Source organism: Centruroides vittatus, unplaced genomic scaffold, assembly GCF_030686945.1.
Source record: "Centruroides vittatus isolate TY-2023 unplaced genomic scaffold, ASM3068694v2 contig_2565, whole genome shotgun sequence".
NCBI classification, from domain to species: domain Eukaryota; kingdom Metazoa; phylum Arthropoda; class Arachnida; order Scorpiones; family Buthidae; genus Centruroides; species Centruroides vittatus.
In genome coordinates this window covers 188,327-211,512 of record NW_027121627.1, presented here as the reverse complement: position 1 = coordinate 211,512, position 23,186 = coordinate 188,327, and the positions used below count along the sequence as shown (strand labels likewise).

The following is a 23,186-nucleotide window of genomic DNA, read 5'->3' as shown; positions in this document are numbered from 1 at the left end:
CCTTCAAACCGCTTCCAGTCGACGACTCTACTTGCCAACTCTACTGTGACGTCTCGTCGGGGACCATACGTCCCTATATACCGTCATCACTGCGCAGAGAGATATTCAACATGCTGCACAACCTGTCACACCCAGGCATCAGAGCTACAATTAAGCTCTTACAACAAAGATTTATTTGGCCATTCATGAAAGCCGACGCCACCGCCTGGACTCGCTCCTGCCTGTAGTGCCAACGGTGCAAAGTCACTCGTCACACTTCCGCTCCTCTTGCCAATCTATCCATGCCAGATGAACGTTTCTCACACGTTCACATTGACATTATTGGACCTCTACCTCCATCTCATGGATTTGCTTACTGTCTGACCTGTGTCGATCGCTTTACACATTGGCCAGAAGCATTTCCCATATCAGACATCACAGCGGAAACAATAGCAAGATCATTCTACTCCAGATGGGTCGCTCGCTTCGGCGTCCTGAAGCAGATCACCACAGACCAAGGTAGGCAGTTTGAGTCAGCCCTCTTTCAAGCGCTAGCCAGCCTACTTGGTTCAAAACGTATTCGCACCTCTCCCTACCACCCAGCCTCCAACAAGCTGGTCGAGCATCTGCACCGTCCACTCAAAACAGCACTAAAATGCCATGCTACCGAGAGGTGGACCAAAGTGCTCCCGACCATCCTCTTGGGTTTGCGCTCTACCGTCAAGGATGGAATCAATGTCACATCAGCGGAGATGGTATATGGAGCCCACCTAAGACTTCCGGGAGAGTTCTTCGCTTCGGAATCAAGTTCAGTGATTGACCCAACCTCCTTTGTCAGGCAGCTACGCGAAACAATGAGAAACTTGTGTCCAGTAGCAACGACTGAACACTCGAAACATGCAGTTTTCGTCCCCAAGGAACTATCCACCTGCAGTCACATATTCATTTGTCGTGATGCAATTCGCAAGCCTCTGCAACCCATTTACGACGGACCATACGAGGTGATATCTCGACAGGGAACAGTGTACAAAGTCCGAATCAACGGACGAACATCATCCATGAATGTCGATCGATTGAAGCCAGCCTTCACACCATTCTCCGAAGTCGGAGCCGATCCCGACATCCCAGCTCCAATCACACCGTCCCATACTCCGGTCCAGCCAGTTCCAGCTGACACGTCGACCCCCACCTCGGCCGCTGCACCGACGACAACTACCAGCTCAGGATGTTGTGTCCGGTTCAACCCATGCTTCCTCTAACTCCTCGTGCCTTCGGCACTTGGGGGGAGTACTGGGCGACTACTTTCCGACTCACCCAATCGCCACCAGGGGAATCCGGAAGGATATAAAAGGACCGGTTCGAACACGTGCCCTTCACCTTTCTTGACCTTTCGTCTTCGAGTGTCAACTACTTTTAACCAGTGTGAACTTTGAACTCTTTGTTTGGCGAACATCACCACAGATGCTTTGCCTAAAGATTTGGAAGTCCTAAAATGTTCATTCACAATGCATTACATATTACATTAACTGGCTATTGCCAAACTCTCAAAACTTATTTTAAAAAATATTTATTATTATTTATCTATTGAAATGTTTCATGGAATAATAAGTTTTATCAAATTAAGAGTGTAAGTTCAGGCAATAATTAGCAAATCATATTTGATTTAATCTACTGACATTTAAAATTGGGGTTTATTCTCTGAGGGTTTAATGTCCAGAGGGTTTATCCAGGTTGTTATTGTCTTAGAACTGGTGTATATGGATTTCATATTTTTATAAAATGACAGTATAATTCTTAGTATGCTAAAATACATTTCTGGTTATATTAATAAATTGTCAAATCAATTCAAGTAAGTTGTGGTGATTTGATTGAATTTAATTTAATTTAATTTAAATTCCATTTTAACATTTCAAACACCTTCAAGATGTTCGAAACATCATTATGATGCAACATTAAAATGAAAAGATACCTTATATGCAGAAAAGCATGTAAGTAGAGCTGGAAAACATTATTTTATGGCTTTTGTATTGTTACTTAATAAAATTTATTATTTTAAAATTTTTCTCTACATAAATTCATGGTGTCTTAGAATTGGAAAAATACAGTAAAAGAAAATAAGGTTAATATAAAAATTTGTCACAAACCTGTCAACATGATTATCTGTACTCACTTCTTTTTCATCAATACCATCATCTGTGGAAAAAAAAAAAACAATTTTAAAAAGAAAAATATAATGTAACATCTTTAATAATTGATTAAAGACCAAATGATAATTTTTTTTTAAACTGCTTACTTGAATTAACTGTTAAATATTTCTTATTCCTAAATCTTACTGTTAAATATATTTATTAAATAAATTTACTTTTGATTGCAATAATCTACTATAATTAGAATAATTAGCTTTTTCATAGTTCCTAACAAGTATTTGATGTATAAATTATTAAACTAAATAATTTAAATAAACATCACTTTTTCAAAAAAACAACAGCTTAATTTTGTTGATTATATGTATCGTTCCCTAAAAAGTAAAATATATAAACACACTATCTTATTACCAACATAAAAATTTTAATATTAATAAATATTTTCAATCTAATTTCCACCATCTTCAAATTTCCTATTATTGAAGAAATGACAGGATGCAATATTTGTTACACTTAACATTTAGAATTGATGTTTTATTATAAACTTTATTTAAAGTCTTACAGAATCAAAGTTTCTGTTATATTCTATTTTGTAAAATCAAAAAAAAAAAAAAATTTCAAAATTCAAGCTTCTCTCACTTAACCACAGTAATCCATTCCTGAAAATCAGACATTCTGTGGGAAAATGTTAGCTAAAGCCTATTTTCCATTATTTAAAATAAAACTCTCCAAAACTCTAAACTAATTTCCAAAAATGTAACTATAAAACATTTATACATAAATAATAAATAAATAAACTACTGTATTAGAATATAAAATGCTTAAAATATTGCTTGATTACCAAGAAATTAATATTACTTTTCAAATAGCATTTTCATTTGTATTCAATTATGTACAATTTGCCTGACATAATGCAAACATTAAATGTATTAATACGACATAGTAAATAATATACAGTATAATAATAAAGATATTTTTTTTAAATTAAAGGCAAAATTCACAATAAAAATAAAATGGAATAAATCACAACACATTTTAAAGAATATCTCTTACATTTCTGTAATTACAGATATGATTGATTGCTATTAATGATTCCATGAAAGCATATTTAGGCTTTATGCTATAGAACAGGGGTGGCCAACAAGTCGATCGCCAAGCCAATTTTGGTCAATCACTAGCGATGTCTTGACTTAATGTATTATATTTGTAACCGAACGCAACTGTATGCATGCAGTTATGACTCAACTCATAAGCAGTGAGTGCTCTTCGTACTGAAACAGTGTATAAACATAGTATGTATTTCACACTTCCCCTTCCCCACTTAGACTATGCCTATGACAACAAGTCAATCGCGACACATTTTTACGATAAAAAGTAGATCTTATGTGCACAAAAGTTGGCCACCCCTGCTATAGAAGATATTGGTATATGATGCAATATCTATATTCAAGATGCATATTCCATTTCTTGACACTTGGAGTACTTTTCAAAATATATGTACAGTACATAATTCTAACATTCTAACCAATATTATTTGAAATATAACTTGAGACTTTTCCCATATGTTGTTTTGTTAAATAAATTCTGAAATTTTTAGAATAAATATAAATTTTTGTATAAATATTGGCCATAAAAACAGAGTATCAAAAGATACATAGGTTCTTATAAAATGTTTTTTGTCCTTTAATTCTATATTTTTTTCTCATATAACTTCCAATCTTGGCTATCAGGACTTATCATAGCACAAGCATGAAGATGACTAGATTTGAAAATCTTCTTTATTCTTTAAATAAATCTCCAAAATATACATTTCAGGTCTTTAGACCCTTCTTCAGTTGAAGTAACCATTTTCATAAACTAGCAAAATTCACAAAATCAATCACAATGTTACATACATTTATAAACTAAGAAATGAACAACCTTTATTTACAATTAATAATTTAAAACTTCTCTCTAAATTTTCTTCTTTCAAATACAATACAGATTTACTAAAACATAATAAATTAATTATAATATCATATATATTTGAAAAACTATAAATAATAGAATTGCATAACTTTACCTAAAATAATAGCTCCAAATTCATTATGAATAAAATTTTTGTTTTTGTACTCATTCAAAACTACTGTTTTTCCAAACTTTTTTTCACTTAAACTACATTTTATTAATGAAGTTTATTCAGCTTTAATGCCTCCTAATAACAATAATGGTAACTATATATTATCTATTTTCATTCCTTTGCTATCATTAATATTAATCTTTTTCTTGATATTTTTAATTCTAATATTCTCTCGACTTTCTTTTATAAATTTATTGTTCTTCTATTTTAAAATTTTAATTTTATCTAAATTTATTTCACAACCTAGTAAATTAGAATGTTTTGCCATTACATAATTTTTTGTATTTGTATTTCATTGCTCTAATATGTATGCTACTGTCATAGATAATAATTTTCCCATTTCCTGATATATATTTTTGGTATATCACATGAACATTCCAACTTGCATACTACATTTTCCTTTTTAAATTTATTTTAACTGTATTGCCATAATTTTTTAAAGTAACATTTTTTATAATTTGATTTTTCATAACTTCAGTATATTCAGGAACTAAATGTATATTACAATCACTAAATATTTTTTGAAGTTATGAAAAAATTTACTTATTTTAATAAAATTAATTCCAAATATACAGTTTTGTTTACTTTCACATTTATTTTTATTATTTTTATTTAAAATACTATCCATCTATTTATCTAATAATTTTGTATGGTTCATTCAGAATAAACTTTTTAAAATATTAACTTATCTCTATTTTTTATAGATTTCTTCTGTAGTTCTATTTAATATTTTTTCTATATGCATCTTAAAAATATTCAATTGTGAGAGATTTTTGTTCACAATGAATTAATTTGAGGCTATTAGGTAAAATTATGCAATTGTATTATTTATAATTTTATATATATATAATATTGTAATTTATTTAGTAAATATTGTAAATTTTAGTAAATTTGTATTGTATTTGAAAGAAGAAAATTATTTACAGAAAAATTTTAGTTATTAATTGTAAATAAAATAAGCAGCACACCCAACTCCAGCAATATATTTAATCAACTATAAACATTTTCAACCTATTTCCATAGGACTTCTACAGTTAGAACATCAAACTTAATAAAAAAAGAACAAAATGAACATTTGAAAAACATATTAAATACAGCAGAAATAATTTAAATTAAAAAGAATGTGAAGAACATTCTAAATCAGCGTTTCTCAAAGTGGGCAATAACGCCCCCTTGTGGGCGGTGAGTAAATCTAGGGGGGCGCTGGAGGCAGGGTACTGAACGGTGATCAAAGGTAAAAGTTCCCTTTCCTCTGTCAAACGGATAAGAGGAAACATTGCATTTAATGGTTTCCAGATGTCGAGAACAATGTACGATAAAGGCACAAAGTGTGAAATTCATAGAAAAGTTTTCCTAAGAATATTTCCAATCCTTTCTCACACGGGGGGGTGTTGGGTATAACTTTATGGAACAAAGGGGGTGGTGGATTGAAAAAGTTTGAGAATCACTGTTCTAAATCAATGAAACATTTGTACAATTCAAATACAAGAGATATAAATATGTAATAGGCTCAATTATTGATTTATCCATTCCTTTAATGTCATTTAGTATAAATGAAGTTAAAGTTAAGGGTTACTTTAGCAATTTTAATGTTATCCAGTAATCAGTTCTTCAGCAAAACTAAGGTATGTTGAAAAAATTACTGAATTTGAACATATTAAAAAAACTAAAGTTTTCTACTTAAAAAATCTTACTTGCAGTTATTAAATCAAATACATACTTTTGATTGCTTATTATAATTATTCTTTGATGTTATCACTTACAATACTAATACATTTGTTTTATCTGGACAAGAGTTTAAATATTCCATCTTATAAAGTTTGTTGAAACATACTTAAGATTAAATATATTGCTGGAGTTATGCAAGGTGTACTGCATCTTTCATTTGGTTACTTCCCCAGTTTTGTCAATTATTTTATTAAATATAAGTAATTAATTGGGCATCTCTTAGTTTATAAACATATGTAGCATGTGTTTGATTTTATGAATTTTACTAGTTTATGAAAATGGTTTACTCTAACTGAAGGAATTCTATGATTCTAAACCTATATTATAAAATTCAACTGTAATTAGATAACTAATCAGACAACATTTATCAGTCCTCTTCAATTAGAATAAACTATTTTCATAAGCTTTTTCGTAACATAAGCAAAGGTTTGTACACTTAAATGTACATATTGGAGTTATTTGAAGAATAAAGAAGGTTTAAATCTAGTCATATTCATGATTGTGCTTTTATAATTCCTTTGTAGAATTCCATCAGATGGCAATTATGTAAAAATGAATCCTGATTAATAACCAAGATTGGTAGCTATATTAGTGGAAGATACATATATCTGAAGTCTGAGAACAAATCAAAAACATTCTACTAAAACAACATTAAAGGATGGATGTTAAGAAGAACATGCATATAGTACAGTGGTTCCCAACCTTTTTTTCACCAGGGACCACTTTGATTTCATTGTTGCTAACAGTGACCACAAGGTTTAAGAAAAACTGTGTCAATCTAAAAATAAACTTTAATCAAAACTTTTAACATAAGTAATCGTTAAACTCAAAAGTAACATGCTTTAACAGTACTATTATAATAGAAAACATAACATTTTTAGTAAAAATTAAATTCAGTTTGTATCAATGTGGGAATAATAATTTAAAATGAATAAAAGTTTTAAATTTTTCGCGGACCATATTTTAGCTCTTGCGAACCACTGGTTGGGAACCGCTGATATAGTATAAAATGAAAAAAGTTTATTTTTTTGTGATTTCAAGTATTTCATAATAAAATCTTTTATAAATTAATATATATTTCTATGATTCTACACTACCTTATAAAATTCATCTATAGTTAGATAACTGATAAAATATAAGTGTAAAACTGATCTGACAACATATTTTGATGTAGATTAATATTAATTAATAAATAATTTTAGAAAATATTATTTTAATAATAGCATTATTAAAAATGCATGTGCAATAGAATATTAAATAAATAATGGTCGAATCACATTAATATAACCACTCCCTACTTTTCACGGCAGCAGCATGTAGCCAATGAAATAAGGCATGTATTGTGAGCTGGCTTGGTATACATAAAAACTAGCAAATGAGCCTGGCATTGCTCAGGCAAACGATTTAGATGATTTGGTAAATATTGTATGTTTGGAAATTAAGTTATTACTATCAAAAACAAAAAATTGCATCTAACATAGTACAGTAGAAGCCATTTTTCAGGTTAAGCCTTAATCCTCTCCCTCTCCCCCACGGAGGGATTTCGAAAAATCCCTTCTTAGTGTGCATTTTTATGATGTACCCTAACTGTGTACTAAATATCATCTCTTTAGGTTTAGCGGTTTGCTCTGGGCAATGATGAATCAATCAGTCAGTCAGAACATGTAATTTTATATATATAGATAAGGTGAGATGTAAGCAATGTGCAAATTTATCAATCATTGCTGTCATGGGTAAAAGGTGCAATTTATCAGATTCTCAAAAGAGGATGATCAGGCCAAGAGAGGCAGGATTTCTGAAACTGCATAGTTTGTAAACTGTTTGCATGCTACTGTGGTTAAAGTGTACAAACGGACCATTGCAAATAAACAGCATGGAAACTGCAGAGCACCAAGTGCCATTGATGAGAAGTGAACATCAACTTTAAAAGTATGTGAAAGCCAACTGACATGCGTTGAGCAATTCACAGCCCAAATGAACCAAGGGACAATCAGATATATGTTTAAAACAACAATACAGCAAACCCTGTTATATATGGGGCTCTGAAGCTGATGAATGGTCACTATGTCCACATTTACGAAGGTGCATCGCAGAAACAGCTTCAATTTGTACAGCAGTACCAGAATTGGACATCATCTGAATGGCAAAGGTTTGCTTTTTCCAATGAGTCACGTTTTCTTCTCCATCAAATGAATGGAGAAGAAAACATGACAACTGGCATGTCAGGTGAAAAACCTATGAGAAGAAACTCTACCAGGGGTCAATCCAAAAAATTTTTTTAAAAATCACCATTTTGCCAGTTTTAAATATTTTTTGCCACTTTAAATTATTTATTGCCATCAGCTTTACATGATAATTAAGATAGGTGATAATAGTCTTATCAGTTTGGAATCTGGAAAGCAAAACCAACATGTTAAGCTGTCCCTTAGAAATAGAAATAATTTTTCAATTATTTTTTAATGAATAATCTTATAATATAATAGAGATAAGTTGATGATGATGATGATGATGATGATGATGATGATGATGATGATAATAATAATAATAAGTGCAGAGCCTAAACTGTTAGGAGCTGAAAGTTGAAATTTGGTACACAGTTAAGGTATGCCATGAGAATGCACACTAAAAAGGGATTTTCAAAAATTCCCCCCATGGGGAAGAGGAAGAGGGTTAAGGATTACTCTGAAAAACTTGGCTTCTACTGTACTATTTTAGATGCAGTTTTTTGCATTTTTGCAAGAAATCAAACATATTTTTAGACTCATGTAAAAATTCTCTAATTAGCTTTGGAAAAGGGGAACCTAATTCTTGCACCCAGTAAAAATGGATAAGATTGGCTATATAACTACAAAGGTTATGTTAGTAAGGGTTTATCACACAGAGTGACCAATCTAACACATTTAAAAAATTCTTTATTCCTCTACTGTACGCAATTTAAAGAATTTTTAAAATGTGTTAAATTGGCACTCGATATGATAAACTCTTATGTAAGATAACCTTTGTAAATACAAATCAAATACTGTAATAAAATATAGTAGAAGGGTTAGCAATATGAAACAATCTAATAATTTTAATCTTTGCTGTTGTTATTTTTTGCCTGAACAATGCCAAACTCATCTGCTAGTTTCAAATAACACATTTGATCACAATGCTTAAACAGTATTTTACATGTTCTGTCATGTCAAAATTTTTACGCTTTAGTCTACTGAAAAAAGATCAAAGTGAAAAAAAATGACACCCCAAAATATTCCTCAAATTTTCTGTCAGTTGATAAAAAAATTTCCAATCTGGAAATGCTGTGTGGCATTGCATGAAAACTTCCTTTGGTATTCAACGTCACTTCTTGCTTCCCTGTCCAAACTTGCTGTGTGATGTCATGACATTGCTATAGGTGTGTGGTGCACAGGACTCCCAGCGCACAGGAGCTCAAAATTCTGCTGTTTTTCCTGAAGCATGCTTTGTGATTTAATTTCACACTGAATTTTGAAATAAGTGGACTAGGGTTTTTATTGCCACTTTATTAAAAATATTGCCAAGTGGCAATTTTGGTGTGCTATGCAGCATGACCCCTGCTCTATAACCTTTGCTGGAAGAACACAAACTGGTGTTGGCAGAGTTATGGTCTGGGAAATGTTTTCTTGCCATTGTCTAGACCCACTCATATCTCGGGAAGCACTCTGAACCAAATTGGATATGTATCCATCCTTATAAAACAAGTACACCCATATATGTTGACTGTCTTCCTGGGGTAGATGGGATCTTCCAACACAGCAATGCAACATATCATACAGAGAGAATTGTCTGAGAATGGTTGAAAGAGTATGACCAAGACTTCCAAATATTTCACTGGGCCACCAATTCCCAGACTTAAACCCAACTGACCACCTTTAATGCACTCTTTAGCAGCTGTCAGACACATTGTAATCTGCATGATCAAGATACTTATGGCAACCTTTCAGCATTTTACTGAATCAGTCACACATCATCTAGCTACTGTCCATGCTGAAAAAGGCAATTGAAGCATGCAATGCCATAAGGTTGTAAATGCCATTTTTCTCAAAATACGTTTTATTGAAGAAATGAATTTTAAATGCAATGTTTTTTCCTACAAAAAAATATTGGGCGATTTTGGCGCTCTAAGTGGCTATATTTTGAAGATGAATTTATGTGCAATCCATAATGTTTTAAGTGCCAAAGTGCAAGCCACGTGACTTTTGGTGAGTAAAAGGTTACGGTTTACATTTACATCATTTTGTTATTCCAATTTGTAATGCAGTGAGTTTTTTATACAGAACCGGATAACTGAATGCCAGTTTATTAATAGTTAACCTGTATCACCTTATTATTTGATATTTCAAAATGATATTTGGACTTCCATTAATCTTTCAAATTTGAAGTTTTTAAATACATTTTAACTTTTATTACACTAAATTAATACCTTATTGTTTATATTTTCCTTTATTTATCATAATTATATTACAATTGATAAAGATTACAGCCCAGTTCAAGTACCAAAACTGTGGGCCCAACATTGTTGAAGCCAGGAAGCAGTCACTAATAGATTATTGCCAGTTTTTAATGTTAAAATTGATATTAAACACAATTTATAAATTCAATAATTTAAATGTAAGTTTTTGGTATTCAAAACTGTTTTTCAGCTGTAGAAACATTAATTTTATGATTGCAATTGTTTTTGGCATTTACAACTTTATGCACTTGCACAATTTTGGCATTTACAACGTTATGGCTCTAACCCTGTTTTTAAACTTTTTTTGTTTCCTTACCATCATACTTAGGTGTTTGAAATTAAACCCAATGTTTTATTCCAAAGTGTAAATTGTTAAAATAATTTTTATAGCATTTGATTCAAGTTTGTTCATTAGAAAAAGTGTTTTTTCTCTCTCCTGAAAAGTTTGTTTTTTGGCATTTACAACATTATGGCATTGCACGCTTCAATTATTCTGGATATTAGCTGGTGGTCATAATAAAGTGACTCAACTGTGTAGAATTTCAGTATAACCAATTTTAAAATTACAATGGTTTACTTATATATCTATTATAAGTTAAGGTTTATTTAATTTAAATAAAATATTTATTTCATAAATAAACATACCATTTTCCATATTCCATTTACTAGATTGCAACAATCTTTGTTGGTTTGGATTTTCGTTCCTTTCAATTAAAAACAAAAATATTCAATTTATGGAAGTCAATAAATGCATTAAACTATAAGCGATTTTTTTTTAAATTAAATTTAAAAATTTATGAAAATCAAAATAATTAATATAATAAATCTTACAATACTTAAATCATCAGAATTTGGAATTTGATATTCAGCATATTTAATGAAAATGAAATTTTAAATGGATCCACTTAAAATAATTTTATTTTCTAATAAAATATAGTTATTGATGAGATTAAGAAAAACCATCTTATTCTAAACCAGGGGTGTCCAATCCGAGGTCTGTGGGCCGCATGCGGCCCAAGGCAAGTTCCAATGCGGCCCAATAAACATGTAAACAAAACCGACAAATTTTTATTATTTTTTATTTATTTATTTATTTCAATGGCATAAACTCAAAAAACAAGTTTCACAAAGCCATAAACCTTTATACATATTTTATTTTTGAGTGGAAAGGAAATATTTTCAAATACTTGGAAATGTATGAATGAGGAAGGAATACTAAAATAAAGCTGGAGTTGTGACTCAAAGGATTATAGACCCAAATTTGAGGAAAGGGGAGAAAGAGCAAAAGATAAAAAGTAGTGAGAAAGGTTAAGTAGACCTTCTGTTATGCAAATATTGACCCTTAATTTTCTAACCTTCCTCACTTCTTTATCTTTTGTCCTTTCTCTCCTTTCCCCGCATTTGAGTCTATAATCCTTTGAGTCCCAACTCTAGCTTTATTTAGTGTTCCTTCCAGCGTTGCAAGATTTGGCTACTTTGTGCCAAATTTGGCTACCCTTTTTTTTAGTTTGGCATAAAAAATATCATTTCGTGCATTGGCTACTTTTTTGGGCTGCATATTATTTATAAATATATTGTTAAATAAAAATGCATTTTAAAATGGTGTTTTGTCGTTTTTTATTAATTAGAGACCAAAATAAAACAAATATTTGTGTTTTTCAAATAAATTTTTGTTTGTCTCCTTTATAATAAATGAATTTATCTATTTCTAAGTAAAAATTGAAAGTGTCTGTAGAAGTAATTTTTTTAAATATACTTTTTCGTGATAAAGTTTTAATATTTATTACTATAATCTAGACATGTTAATCCTTAAATATACTTGTATATTTTAGGATTGGGCCACAAGTATATATAATACACTTGTGGCCCAAAACTCCATGACTCCTTCCACAGTGGCCCAGAGAAACAAAAAGGTTGGACATCCCTGTTCTAAACTGTTAGAAAATTCATCATTCAATATTGCTATTTTAAAAATTACATTTACAATTAACTACGTAATTGAAAATTTATTAACATGTTGAAATATATGCAAAATTTCAAATTTATATATATAAATCTTATATATAAATTTGAAATTTTGCATATATTTTTATTTTAAAAAAATAATTGAAGACTGTTATATTAAAAGTCTTTCAATTTTTACTATTTAACTCATGTCAATTTGTATTAATATAATTTTGCACAGATTGCCTTATTTAAAAATAATATATCAAATATAAAATTGCATTAATGCAAAGAGAGACTTCAGTACACAATTCAACCACTTCATTCACATGATAAGCAATGTGAGTATAACAAAATTGTGGGAACCATCAAAATATTTTCATTACACTGAAATTTTGTTATACTGAAATAGTCATAAATGCAAGAATAAAAGAAATGTTTGCATTTTGAAGTAAAAAGATTTTAAAAGCACAATTTATCTATTATTATTAGGAAGCTGAGGCCAAAGTTGTAAACACAAAAATGTGTATGTCGGAACTTCAGTGCCGCTTTCCTGTAAGCCTAGAAGTTTGACAATGGCATTTGGAATGTTGAGCATGATTCCACTGACTTTCGAAATACCATTGTCAAACTTCTAAGCTTACAGGAAAGTGGCGCTGAACGTCCGACGTACACATTTTTGCATTTAAAACTCTGGCCTCAACCTTGCTATTTATATGGAACCAAACTTCACATTTTCAGAATGTAAGTTACATTAAATACAGAATAAAATTTATACTGTAATAAAAAAATTAAGAAAAATGTGAGCAAACATCTAAAATAAAGATATACTAGTACTGATTACTTGGAATCCTGCCTCTCTGATTGTTATTTCTGCTTGAAGCCATTATTTTTTGCTAAAGGAAATCTGATTTTTGTTTGTGTTGTTTGTTTAATTAAATTTTTTTTGATATTATAATTCCTGTACTGAGACAGCATTCCAGTTAGGCAGTCAGAATTAGTTATCCTTGGTTAGCAAAACCATAACTAAGGATTCAAATTAACATTGCCAGTTGAACTACACATTATAATTAGTATTGCCAGATTATTTGACATAATATTTATCATTTACTAAAAATGAATGATTTATAGATTTTGTTATAATGAAACTTTTTTCATAATAGACAGAATTTTTAATATATTAAACTGAAATTTTCATTATAATAGTATTTATTTATTAAACTGAAACATTTTTGAATTGAGCTGAATAGGAAATTGGCCAGGGATTCAACATAAATTTATTATACTGAAAATTTCATTCAACTAGTATTCATTATACTGACATTACACCTGTATATGTATATATATGTTAAGTAGATGTTGTTACTCAGCATATAAGATAGATGTGAGCCATTACTGATTTTAAGAACAGAACTGCCAGAGAACTCATTTTTCATCAATAAGCTAGTTGTTTACTAAAAATCATCTAAACTTTTAAAAGCAGTTCTTTGAAATTTTATGACTTATTAATTTTTATGTAATATAAATAATTTTTTAAAGAAAATATAGAAATATTTGTTATGTCATTATTAAAAATATGTTATCTAGTGCATCAGTAAGGAGTCAAATCTGACCAATATATAAAAATGTTATTTCTGACTTTAAGATGTAATCTTTATTTCTTTCTATTAATTACCTGACATTTTGGTTTGTAAGTAATTATATGGTCATTAGATTGTTCTGACTTGTTTGAAATTGTGTGAATTGGATATTCAGTAATTTTGATTATTTTATCAAGGAAGTATAATCATGCTTCAACTCTTTATTATTGCAAAAAAATATTATTGAAATGCTAAGAAATATATCTGACAGTGATTTACATGCTACCAAAAGTAATGGTAACTCATCTCATTCTAACAAAGAATTTTTCTATCCAAAATGTTGAACAGTAATGATTTAATTCCAATGGTGACTCTGCTTTGAATAACTTAAAAATATCTTCAATCCAACTGCTTAACCCTTTCCATGCTGGCGATCTACAGCAAATAATTGAGTGGAATTCGTCATGCGGCGCATTTTTTGCAGTTTTTGGATAATTTTTAAATCGCGATATTTAGCTTTAAAATCGCGCTATGTTTAATCTGTTTTTTGCGTTTGATTAAGAACATATTACAGTTTACGATTGTTTAATTTTTAGTTTAATAGAAATTTAAAATAATATTAAAATTTTAAGCTTACGAACAAAAGAAAAAAATAATTAATTTATAGAAAATCGCTAAACTTTGTACATTTGTTAGTTAGATACATCTGTCTTCTTTTAAATAAAAGAAACCGCAGCTCTCTAGCTAGAGCAGGGGAGAAGTTATTGCCATTATTTACACTATGTCTCTAATTACTTGGCAGGGAGAGGGTCTATTTTACCGAAATATTTATGGTCCAGGGGTGGTCACAAAACACTTTTTGGCTTAAACAAAGTCAATCAACCTACAGAATAGCGAATCAAAGCTAAGATCGCTGGAAAATCGAATATAACGCAAAATAATCAAATTTTTTGATTAATTACGCCGAAAGGCGTATGCCGCATCACGAATTAACGGCAAGTCACGTGACATACGCCTAAAGGCGTATAACCGCATGGAAAGGGTTAAGGATCCAAATGGCAAATGGCAAAAGTATCATCAATCTGAGGTAAAAGATCTATGATTGAAATAAATTAGGTCCTTTGTATTAAAACATCAAAACAAAAATCTTTCAGAGTTATCCTCTTGCATAATTTTCTCTTAATTTACACAGACTTTTTGTACACCCTACAATATTTATTTTTATTATTCATTTTCATGATTTATTTCTTAAAACACTACATCAAGACAGGTATAGTTATTGTAATGTAGCAGAAATGTGTATGTATGAAAATATCTACCGTATTTACTTGCATATAAGACAAGGTTTTTATCCATTTTTCACTGCTTCAAAAACCTAGGTTGTCCTATACGCGCGAGCGAAGGATTCTTTTCATTTTTGTATAATTTTTGTAAACTGTGTATTTGTATTTTTTATCAGATTCTCACCTTCTGGTGTTTAAAAACAAAAGTATTTTATCTGGGACATTTGAATCATTCTTGTGTATTGTCAGGAGTAAAGACGAATAGCAATAGGAAAAGCAAAGCTTTTGAATTGAATTCCAAAATTACACAGGAGCCCGATAAAAGTTTTCATTCATTCCCACATGAAAACAAATAATTATTTGGAAATCATAATTCAAAGAAACTCATAAGTGTAATCGATGAAGAGTGAATTCGACTGTTACGAATTGGCAAAAAAGTTCCCGATTGTCTTGCTTTACGTGAACAAATTATGTTGTCGATTTTACAAGATTTTTCCTTGGTTTAAAATGCCAATAATTTTTGCGGGACAATGTGTGCATTTATGTGCATTTGATATTTTATTTGTGATTAAACAAAGTAAAATTAGAATTGTATTAATAAATCTAATTTTTTTCATTTTGATCTTTAAAGTCACACCTCATCCTATATGCAAGGTTGTCTTATATTCAAGTAAATATGGTAATTATATTTTTTACAAGAAATAACAGGTCAAACTGGACATCAGTGGCGTGCCGTGACATTTGATGATAGGGAAGCTGTGTTTCTGTAAGAAGCCGACTTACAGGGGCAATCAATTAATTGCACGTCAGGGCCTGTTCGTATTTGTTTCTTCGATAAGCCAGTAAAAACCATATACTTCTTTAAATGTATTTTTAATAGATTATCTGACGTACTTAATAAATAACAGAGGTAATTATATTGAACTTTCTTATTAGATTCAATAAATTCCCTACGCCCTCTAAATGCCAATTCTTGCTTTGAGAAAAAACATATAACATCTATTAATTTAGATATATCTATTAATCGTAATTATCTTGTTATAATTTTCAATATTTATTTTATATTGTCTACCAATGTTAAATTCTATTCTATTTTGATTTCCAAACTGCTTCAATTTTACGAAAGAATCGTCATTCGTCATAAATTTTATTGTCAAAATGTCGAAATTTTTTTGTCGACATATTTATATTTAATTTAGGCATTGGTCTTTCTCTTTTAATAATGTTTTCTTTTTCATTATATGGTCTTTAGCCTAAACTTTTTTAAAATAAATTTTTGAATCACTAGCCACGATATAAGGGCTAAAATTAAAATTATCAGAAAAACTTACTTGGTAAAACAAAATGTGTGACGAATATACATACCTAGTACAAAAAATTCTTCAATTGTATGAATATACTTTTAAAGAAACTTATAATTAAATATAACTTTGTGAAGAAACGTACATATAAATAGCAAAATATTCTTTACTTTAAATCTTAAAACAATCCACTTAGTGAAATAGCTCCCTACGAGTGGCTAATGAATGGAATCAGAGACGTCCTGGTAGGTGTGCGGCGCGTGCATGCACGCAGGCTGCCAAATCCCGAGGGTGTTGATACTGGTCAATGTCAAATGCCTCTTTTGTTGCATCACTAGTATATCTCAAAGGACGCCACAATTTTAAATGTTTCTCACCATAGATGTAAATATGTTAAACTTAATAGTCATTTGTTTTATAACTACTGTAATTCGTTTTAGTACCAGGTGTATACGGAAATCAGTTCCCCACTGTACTGAGCTAGTAATTAGTTCGGTTTGTTTAAGTAAAATTCTGGCTCTTTCGGCAGGGTTTTATTTATGTCCCCATTCCCTAATCTCTTAATTATTTAACTACTTCTTAGTAGAAATAAGTCGAAACCGGTTACTTTGTACCTGAATATCTGTAGTCTTGGGAAAACATTGGAAAGACAAATTTTTATGACAATGGATATATAAATCGTAAATTTAAGGAAAATAAATTCTAGAGCTTTTTTTTGTACCATTGTATGTCTCATTCATTAAATTTGGTTGTAAATGATGCTGCCAAAGTAGCAGTTAATTTTTTAACACTGTACTAGAATTGTACACGTTTTTTCTCCATCCCCTTACAGATGGGACATACTAAATCGTAATATCACCAGTTTAACATTGAAATCCATAAGTAATATAAGATGGGAGAGCAGAATAAATGCAGAATAAATATATCAAATATTTTAATGGAGTTTTTTTTTTTTTTAACTCATGTCAACTATACAGAACTATCATAAAAACATGCCAGTAAACTCCTATCAGTTGGGTTAAGTTATAAATCTAGTCTACAGTGGGCAACCTTTTTTATAACATGGGCCAGAATAAATTTTACGTTTTTTCCGCAAGCCATAGTACTTAATTGTAATTTTTTTAGTCTGCAAATATGAAATAAATAAATAAAAAGTTAATTACTACATTTATTTCTCTTATCGTTTTCGAAAATTACAAAGAATTGGAAAAATAACTATTAATTAGTTATTTTTCAATTCTAATTCCAATTCTATAATAACTATTAATTAGTTATTTTTCAATTCTAATTCCAATTCTATAATAACTATTAATTAGTTATTTTTCCAATTTAATAATCTATCAAAGATCTCGCGGGCCAGATAGAAACTTTTCGCGAGCCGTAGCTGGCCCATGGGCCGAGGGTTGCCCGCCGTTGATCTAGTCTGCTCATGATTCACATAATCGGGTGAGGGTGGCCAAATATCTAGCAGGCGGCTAACAGCCCAGAACTGCTCTGGGATATAAAATTGGATGCTTTATGCGTGTGTTGCTTCTACCAGCTAAACCTTGAAGTTGGTGCTCTGTAAAGCACATGCACTAATGCCTATAATCTGGCTGCTTGGAAGTTGACAGGCAGGCGGCTAACAGCTCAGAACCAGTCTGGGATATAATATTGGACGCTTTACGCGTGTGTTGCTTCTACCAGCTAAACCGGGTGAGGTTGGTGCTCTGTAAACCGCATGTGCCAATGCCTATATAATCTGGCCGATTGGAAACTGACCCAGTTTCGACATTCCTTCCGCCACTGAATTATTCAAATATACAATAGCAATCTTATCGTTTTTTTCACATATAGTATAGAAATTTGTAAAAGATACATAATGCAGTTATAATAAAATATTCATTTTAATTAATTCAAAGTACATTAAAATATGAAAATTTATATTTTATAAAATACAAGGGATGGTCATTGGAAGGTGGAAGCAGCGCTTCCATCGCTTCCAATGACAGCACGCCACTGCTGGACATACAAAATTAACTATTTCCAACAACAGCATGGCAAATACTTGGAATATTCTGATTCCACATTGCACAGAAGAGAAAGGTCATAGGCAATTGCAAAATAATGACTAGAAAGTCTTGTTGGAAGAGATAGAGGTATTTATTTCAGTACTTTAAGCTTGAGGCATATATGATTCTAGAAACTTGGAACTGGACAGTTTATGGTTATAAATGTGGGGAATATGATTTTTTGGAAAAATTCTTTCCAGAACAATTTAATTAATTAGTACACTATACTATGTTGTTATAGAACACCACTGTTTCTGGAAGTTTTTTGAGTCATTATTGATTTCAACCAAGAAGTGCATACTGCTGAAAGTCAAACCATTCTTGTTCTCCTACTCTGTTTTTCCAAGGGGAGGATAGGATGCTTGAAAATCTCATTCTTTATTGTTAACAACATTGGTTATGAAGAATATCCAACAAAAGAAAAAAAAGACTACAGTATATAAAGTGGTAGGCTATATATTTGTAAGCAATTGTGGATGTTCACATCAGTCATCAGCATGGGGAACAGAGGCTATCACTGCAATTGAGAGAAATCATTTCCAAAAGGCTTCCAATAAAATGGATATTTTGCAAAATTCCATGTTCAATAATACAAGCCTTTTGTTGAAAGATATGACCAGATGCAAAGCTTGTTATCTGACAAGATACTGTCTGTCTAAATGCAACAAGGACTGACTTCTATGCCAAGTAGTTCCATGTGACAGATGGAAGTTGCAATGCTATTGAGGTTTTCTAATTCTTTTCTCACTAGACATGAACCTTGGAGATTTACAATGTTACTTGAGAAAAACAAGTTTGCAAGAAGAAAGCTTGATTCATCACCACTTGCACTCCTGCAGGAGGAGTGAACAAAAATTCTCATCAAGGTCTGTGAAAAGCTTGTAGACTCCATGCCACAAGCAAGTGTGGGACTTGTATAGAGCAAAGAAGGGCCAATGAAATAAAAATGACTGTTTTATAAAATTGGCCAAAGCATTTGGTTACTTGTTTTTTATTAGTTTTGCTATTTGCATATCTGGATGAGTTATCCAATTGTGCTTTACAAAACATAACTATGTTTTTGTTTTGTTACTATACCTAGATAATATATAAAACATATTTTTGCATTCTCTTATCATGTTTTCTCCATACAGTTCCTAACATTCAACAGAAGTGCTCTAGTAAAACATTAGTGCCATGAATGGAATATATAATCAATGCCAAAAAGAATTACAATAAAATAATGTAACAATAATTACAGGATATTGATCACCACACAATCAAAATTTGAATGATCTGTTAATAGATAGAAAACTGCAATATAAAGAATCAATTATTTCCTTATTTTAACCAGATGACTTTAAATATTTCTTTTATACCATGTAATAATCAAGAGAATATATTCTGAAACCATTTTTCATTATATTAAAAAATTGAATATTAAATAGATATAACTGAAAAGTCATTCTAAAATTATTAACTTACACTTACATTAACAAAGCTTTCCTTAATTCCTGTCTTTCTTTATTTTCTAGAGGTTCATCAGAAGTACATGGGATTACATCAGCTTCAGTATATCTTTCAATAGTTAGGGGGAAAATATTCTAAATTTTTCTTTCATAATATTCTACTATATTTAAGAAATTTTAGATAATTCATATTAAGAAATTTCAAGAAAGATTTTTCATATTCAAGAAATTTTAGATCATTCATAGGATTAAATTATATCACAAGGTGGTGATATAATTTAATCCTGTTTATATTGTTTAATTTAGATTATTTATCATTTGCAAATTTTATTTTACAGAATTTTAAGCTAAAAATTGAACAAAGACAATGAGAAAAGAACATTCTAATAAAAAAAGTTCTAATTCATTCAAAATGAGAAAGAATAAGAAATGAAGATTTAAGAAACATGGTACAGATTTAAAAGACTGCAGGAAAGGATTAAGAAACTGGGAATCTCTTTGGAAACCAAAGAGATTCCCATATGAAAATGATTTTCCAGTCACTGTAGCCTTTGAGTAGCATTGTTTGAGCCCATAACAGGTTGTGGTTATGTTCAAGCACCTTTTTTTGCAAATTTCATGGTACGCTTTCCTTTCACCATGTCATCCTGTGCTCAGCTAGGTGGCTAGCAAACTTTTGTGTTGTGGCCCCAATGTACAGTACTGTACCTTGTGTTCACCCCCATTACAGGATTCTCCAACAGTACAGCATAGATTCCCAATTTTTCAAAGGTGAAGAATTTGTCCCAATCATTGCAAATGAGTCTGCACAAATTCGTTAGTAGATATAGGGACAGGAGAAAGTTATGTTGCCTGAACATACAGCAAATGCATACAGCCCTTTCTGTATACATTTCTGAGATACAGTAATGGCGGTTAAACTATTTCCAAATGCATTTGCCAATTAGTTGACAAACATCTGTAAGACAGGACTCCCTCTTGAGGCAATCTTGTAAAGTTTCCATGATTGACATCAGTGCAGAAAATCATCTTAAACATGCAATCATATGAAAAAAATTGTAATGAAAACTTGTGCAAGATAAAAAATTTCCACAGCAATTTTTCAAGGTGCTATGGCCCTCAAAAAATTTATAAGCAGAAAAAATTTTTTTCAACTGAAATTTTTACAGTCAGATAGACAGCATGTATCATGAGGATATCATGGAAATACAGCTAATTTGGTGAAAAATTACTGCAAAACACTAATAGATGCAGAAAACACTGCTAGCACATGTGATCACAGATTAAGTGAAATGTTGACTATTTCATTTCTGTGTCCTCATTGAATATGTAGCAATGTTGATCAAAAATCAATTTTGGCATTTGCTTTACTATATAGTTTTAAGTTATCCATACAAAGTAAATGGGTTATTTTCATACTTTCATTCATGATATGGTAATCACAGTCACTTTTGTTTTCAACTTACATGAAATAATTAATACTAGTATAAATAGTAAGAGTGACAATAAGTTACCTTCAAAAGGGGGAAATTGAGAATTTTTCCCAGGCCAGATTTGAATGCCCTGATACAGATACAGATGTGTAATTGTCACAATCATTACTTTTTTCCTCATTTTTTTTCATATTAAAAATTTCATACTGCTGTCATACATTTTTCAATTGTTGTTTGCAACTTTATTTCTATTCTGGAATTTAGACTTGTCAGATGCATCAGCCAAAAACCATGAAGTTAATTTTTTTTCAAAGGCATTCCAATTTTGACTTTTATTTGGACAATCTCTAAAGTCATCACTATATATTCCATTTGCTTTCTTACAATTTTTTTTACTTTGTTAATTTATTGTTGTTTTTATTATGCTCTATTATTTTCTCAAAAATTTTCCAAAATTTAATAATTTTCTTCTTATTCAGACTGAGAAGTTCTTAATCCCTATATTGTATTGATTTACAAGAATAAGCTTGACTCTTTTTAAGAGAGCTTTACTTTAAATTGTTCAAATTACTTATATTTTCTTAAAGTGTTTTGGTTTTCTGTTCTAATTGGATTTTCTATTTGGTTTCCCTTTTGAAATGCTTCTGGTTTCTTTATTTTAATTTCAAATCCTGTTGTAAGTCCAAAAGCAATGTAATACAAAAACAATTTCAAAAACAAATGAGCATATTATTTATTGTGACATTGTCACAATGCTGTGCTGCAATTTTTAATCATATTTTTAATTTATTTAATTTAAAGTATATGCTCTCCACCTCAAATTAATACTGCAGTGTTTTGCCCCTGTACATTATACTTTTCCATTAGCAATGGAGTCATACTGATCATCTATCTAACTCCTTTCAGGGGAAAATTTTTGAATTGAAATAACATGACTTCCAGCCTTACATCAGAAGTTCATATATACAGGTAGGCCTCCTGCAATGCCGTAGATATGTTCCTTGAAAATACTGCATTGTGGGAAATCACATTATAGGAGACACCAACATAATACAAAAACTGGAATTCAGTTCTAAAAAAGAGAAAAACTGCCTTTTATGGTGTAACATTTTCATCATTTTTTAAATTTATGTACATAAAAAGCTTAAATAAAATTCAACATCATATAAAAACTAAAAAGATTATGATTTCAAGTCAAAGTTAAAAAGAAACATAACGTTATGCTCACAAATTCAGTCCTCATCGTCACTTATTATAGTTGTTCAAGAATGTTTGACTGGCCTTATTTCAAGATCTGAGTTTGTTTCATCAAGTTCCACTGCACTTATGTGATCCGTTGTGATTTTTCTGTTATGTGAAAGATAATTCGTTTTTAAATACCCTAAACCGCGTTGTAAAAGTACTGTGTTGTAAGAAAATTTCCACGTTTTTCCAACCGCGTTGAAGCGAAAACATGTTGTAAAGGTACCGCGTTGTAGGAGGCCTACCTGTAGCTAATTGGGGCCTCCTGCCACTAAGCTTTCCATATCTGTCTTGAATTTCATTTATCTAACACCATTCAAGATTAAGGAAAGACAGATGGATGACAGTGGAAATTTATAGTAGATCTACAATTTTTTCAAATTGCAGCCCAATCAACTTTTGTTTGATCTTTCAATATTTTTTCAATATACTAAAAGTTCTAAGTTTTTAGCATATGATAATGTCT

At 30.7% G+C, this 23,186-nt stretch overlaps 1 protein-coding gene across 2 annotated transcripts in view; it reads right to left on the bottom strand.

Moving 5' to 3' along the window:
* LOC136971463 (E3 ubiquitin-protein ligase RNF220-like) overlaps window positions 1-23,186 on the bottom strand; it is a 67,681-nt gene that overhangs the window by 7,682 nt on the left and 36,813 nt on the right. For both annotated transcript variants that reach the window (XM_067265919.1, XM_067265918.1), the window contains exons 10-12: window positions 20,068-20,154; window positions 11,084-11,142; window positions 2,124-2,172 (exon numbers count right to left, since the gene is read on the bottom strand). In XM_067265919.1, coding sequence (XP_067122020.1) covers window positions 2,124-2,172; window positions 11,084-11,142; window positions 20,068-20,154 — 195 coding nt within the window. The remainder of the gene's footprint in view (window positions 1-2,123; window positions 2,173-11,083; window positions 11,143-20,067; window positions 20,155-23,186) is intronic.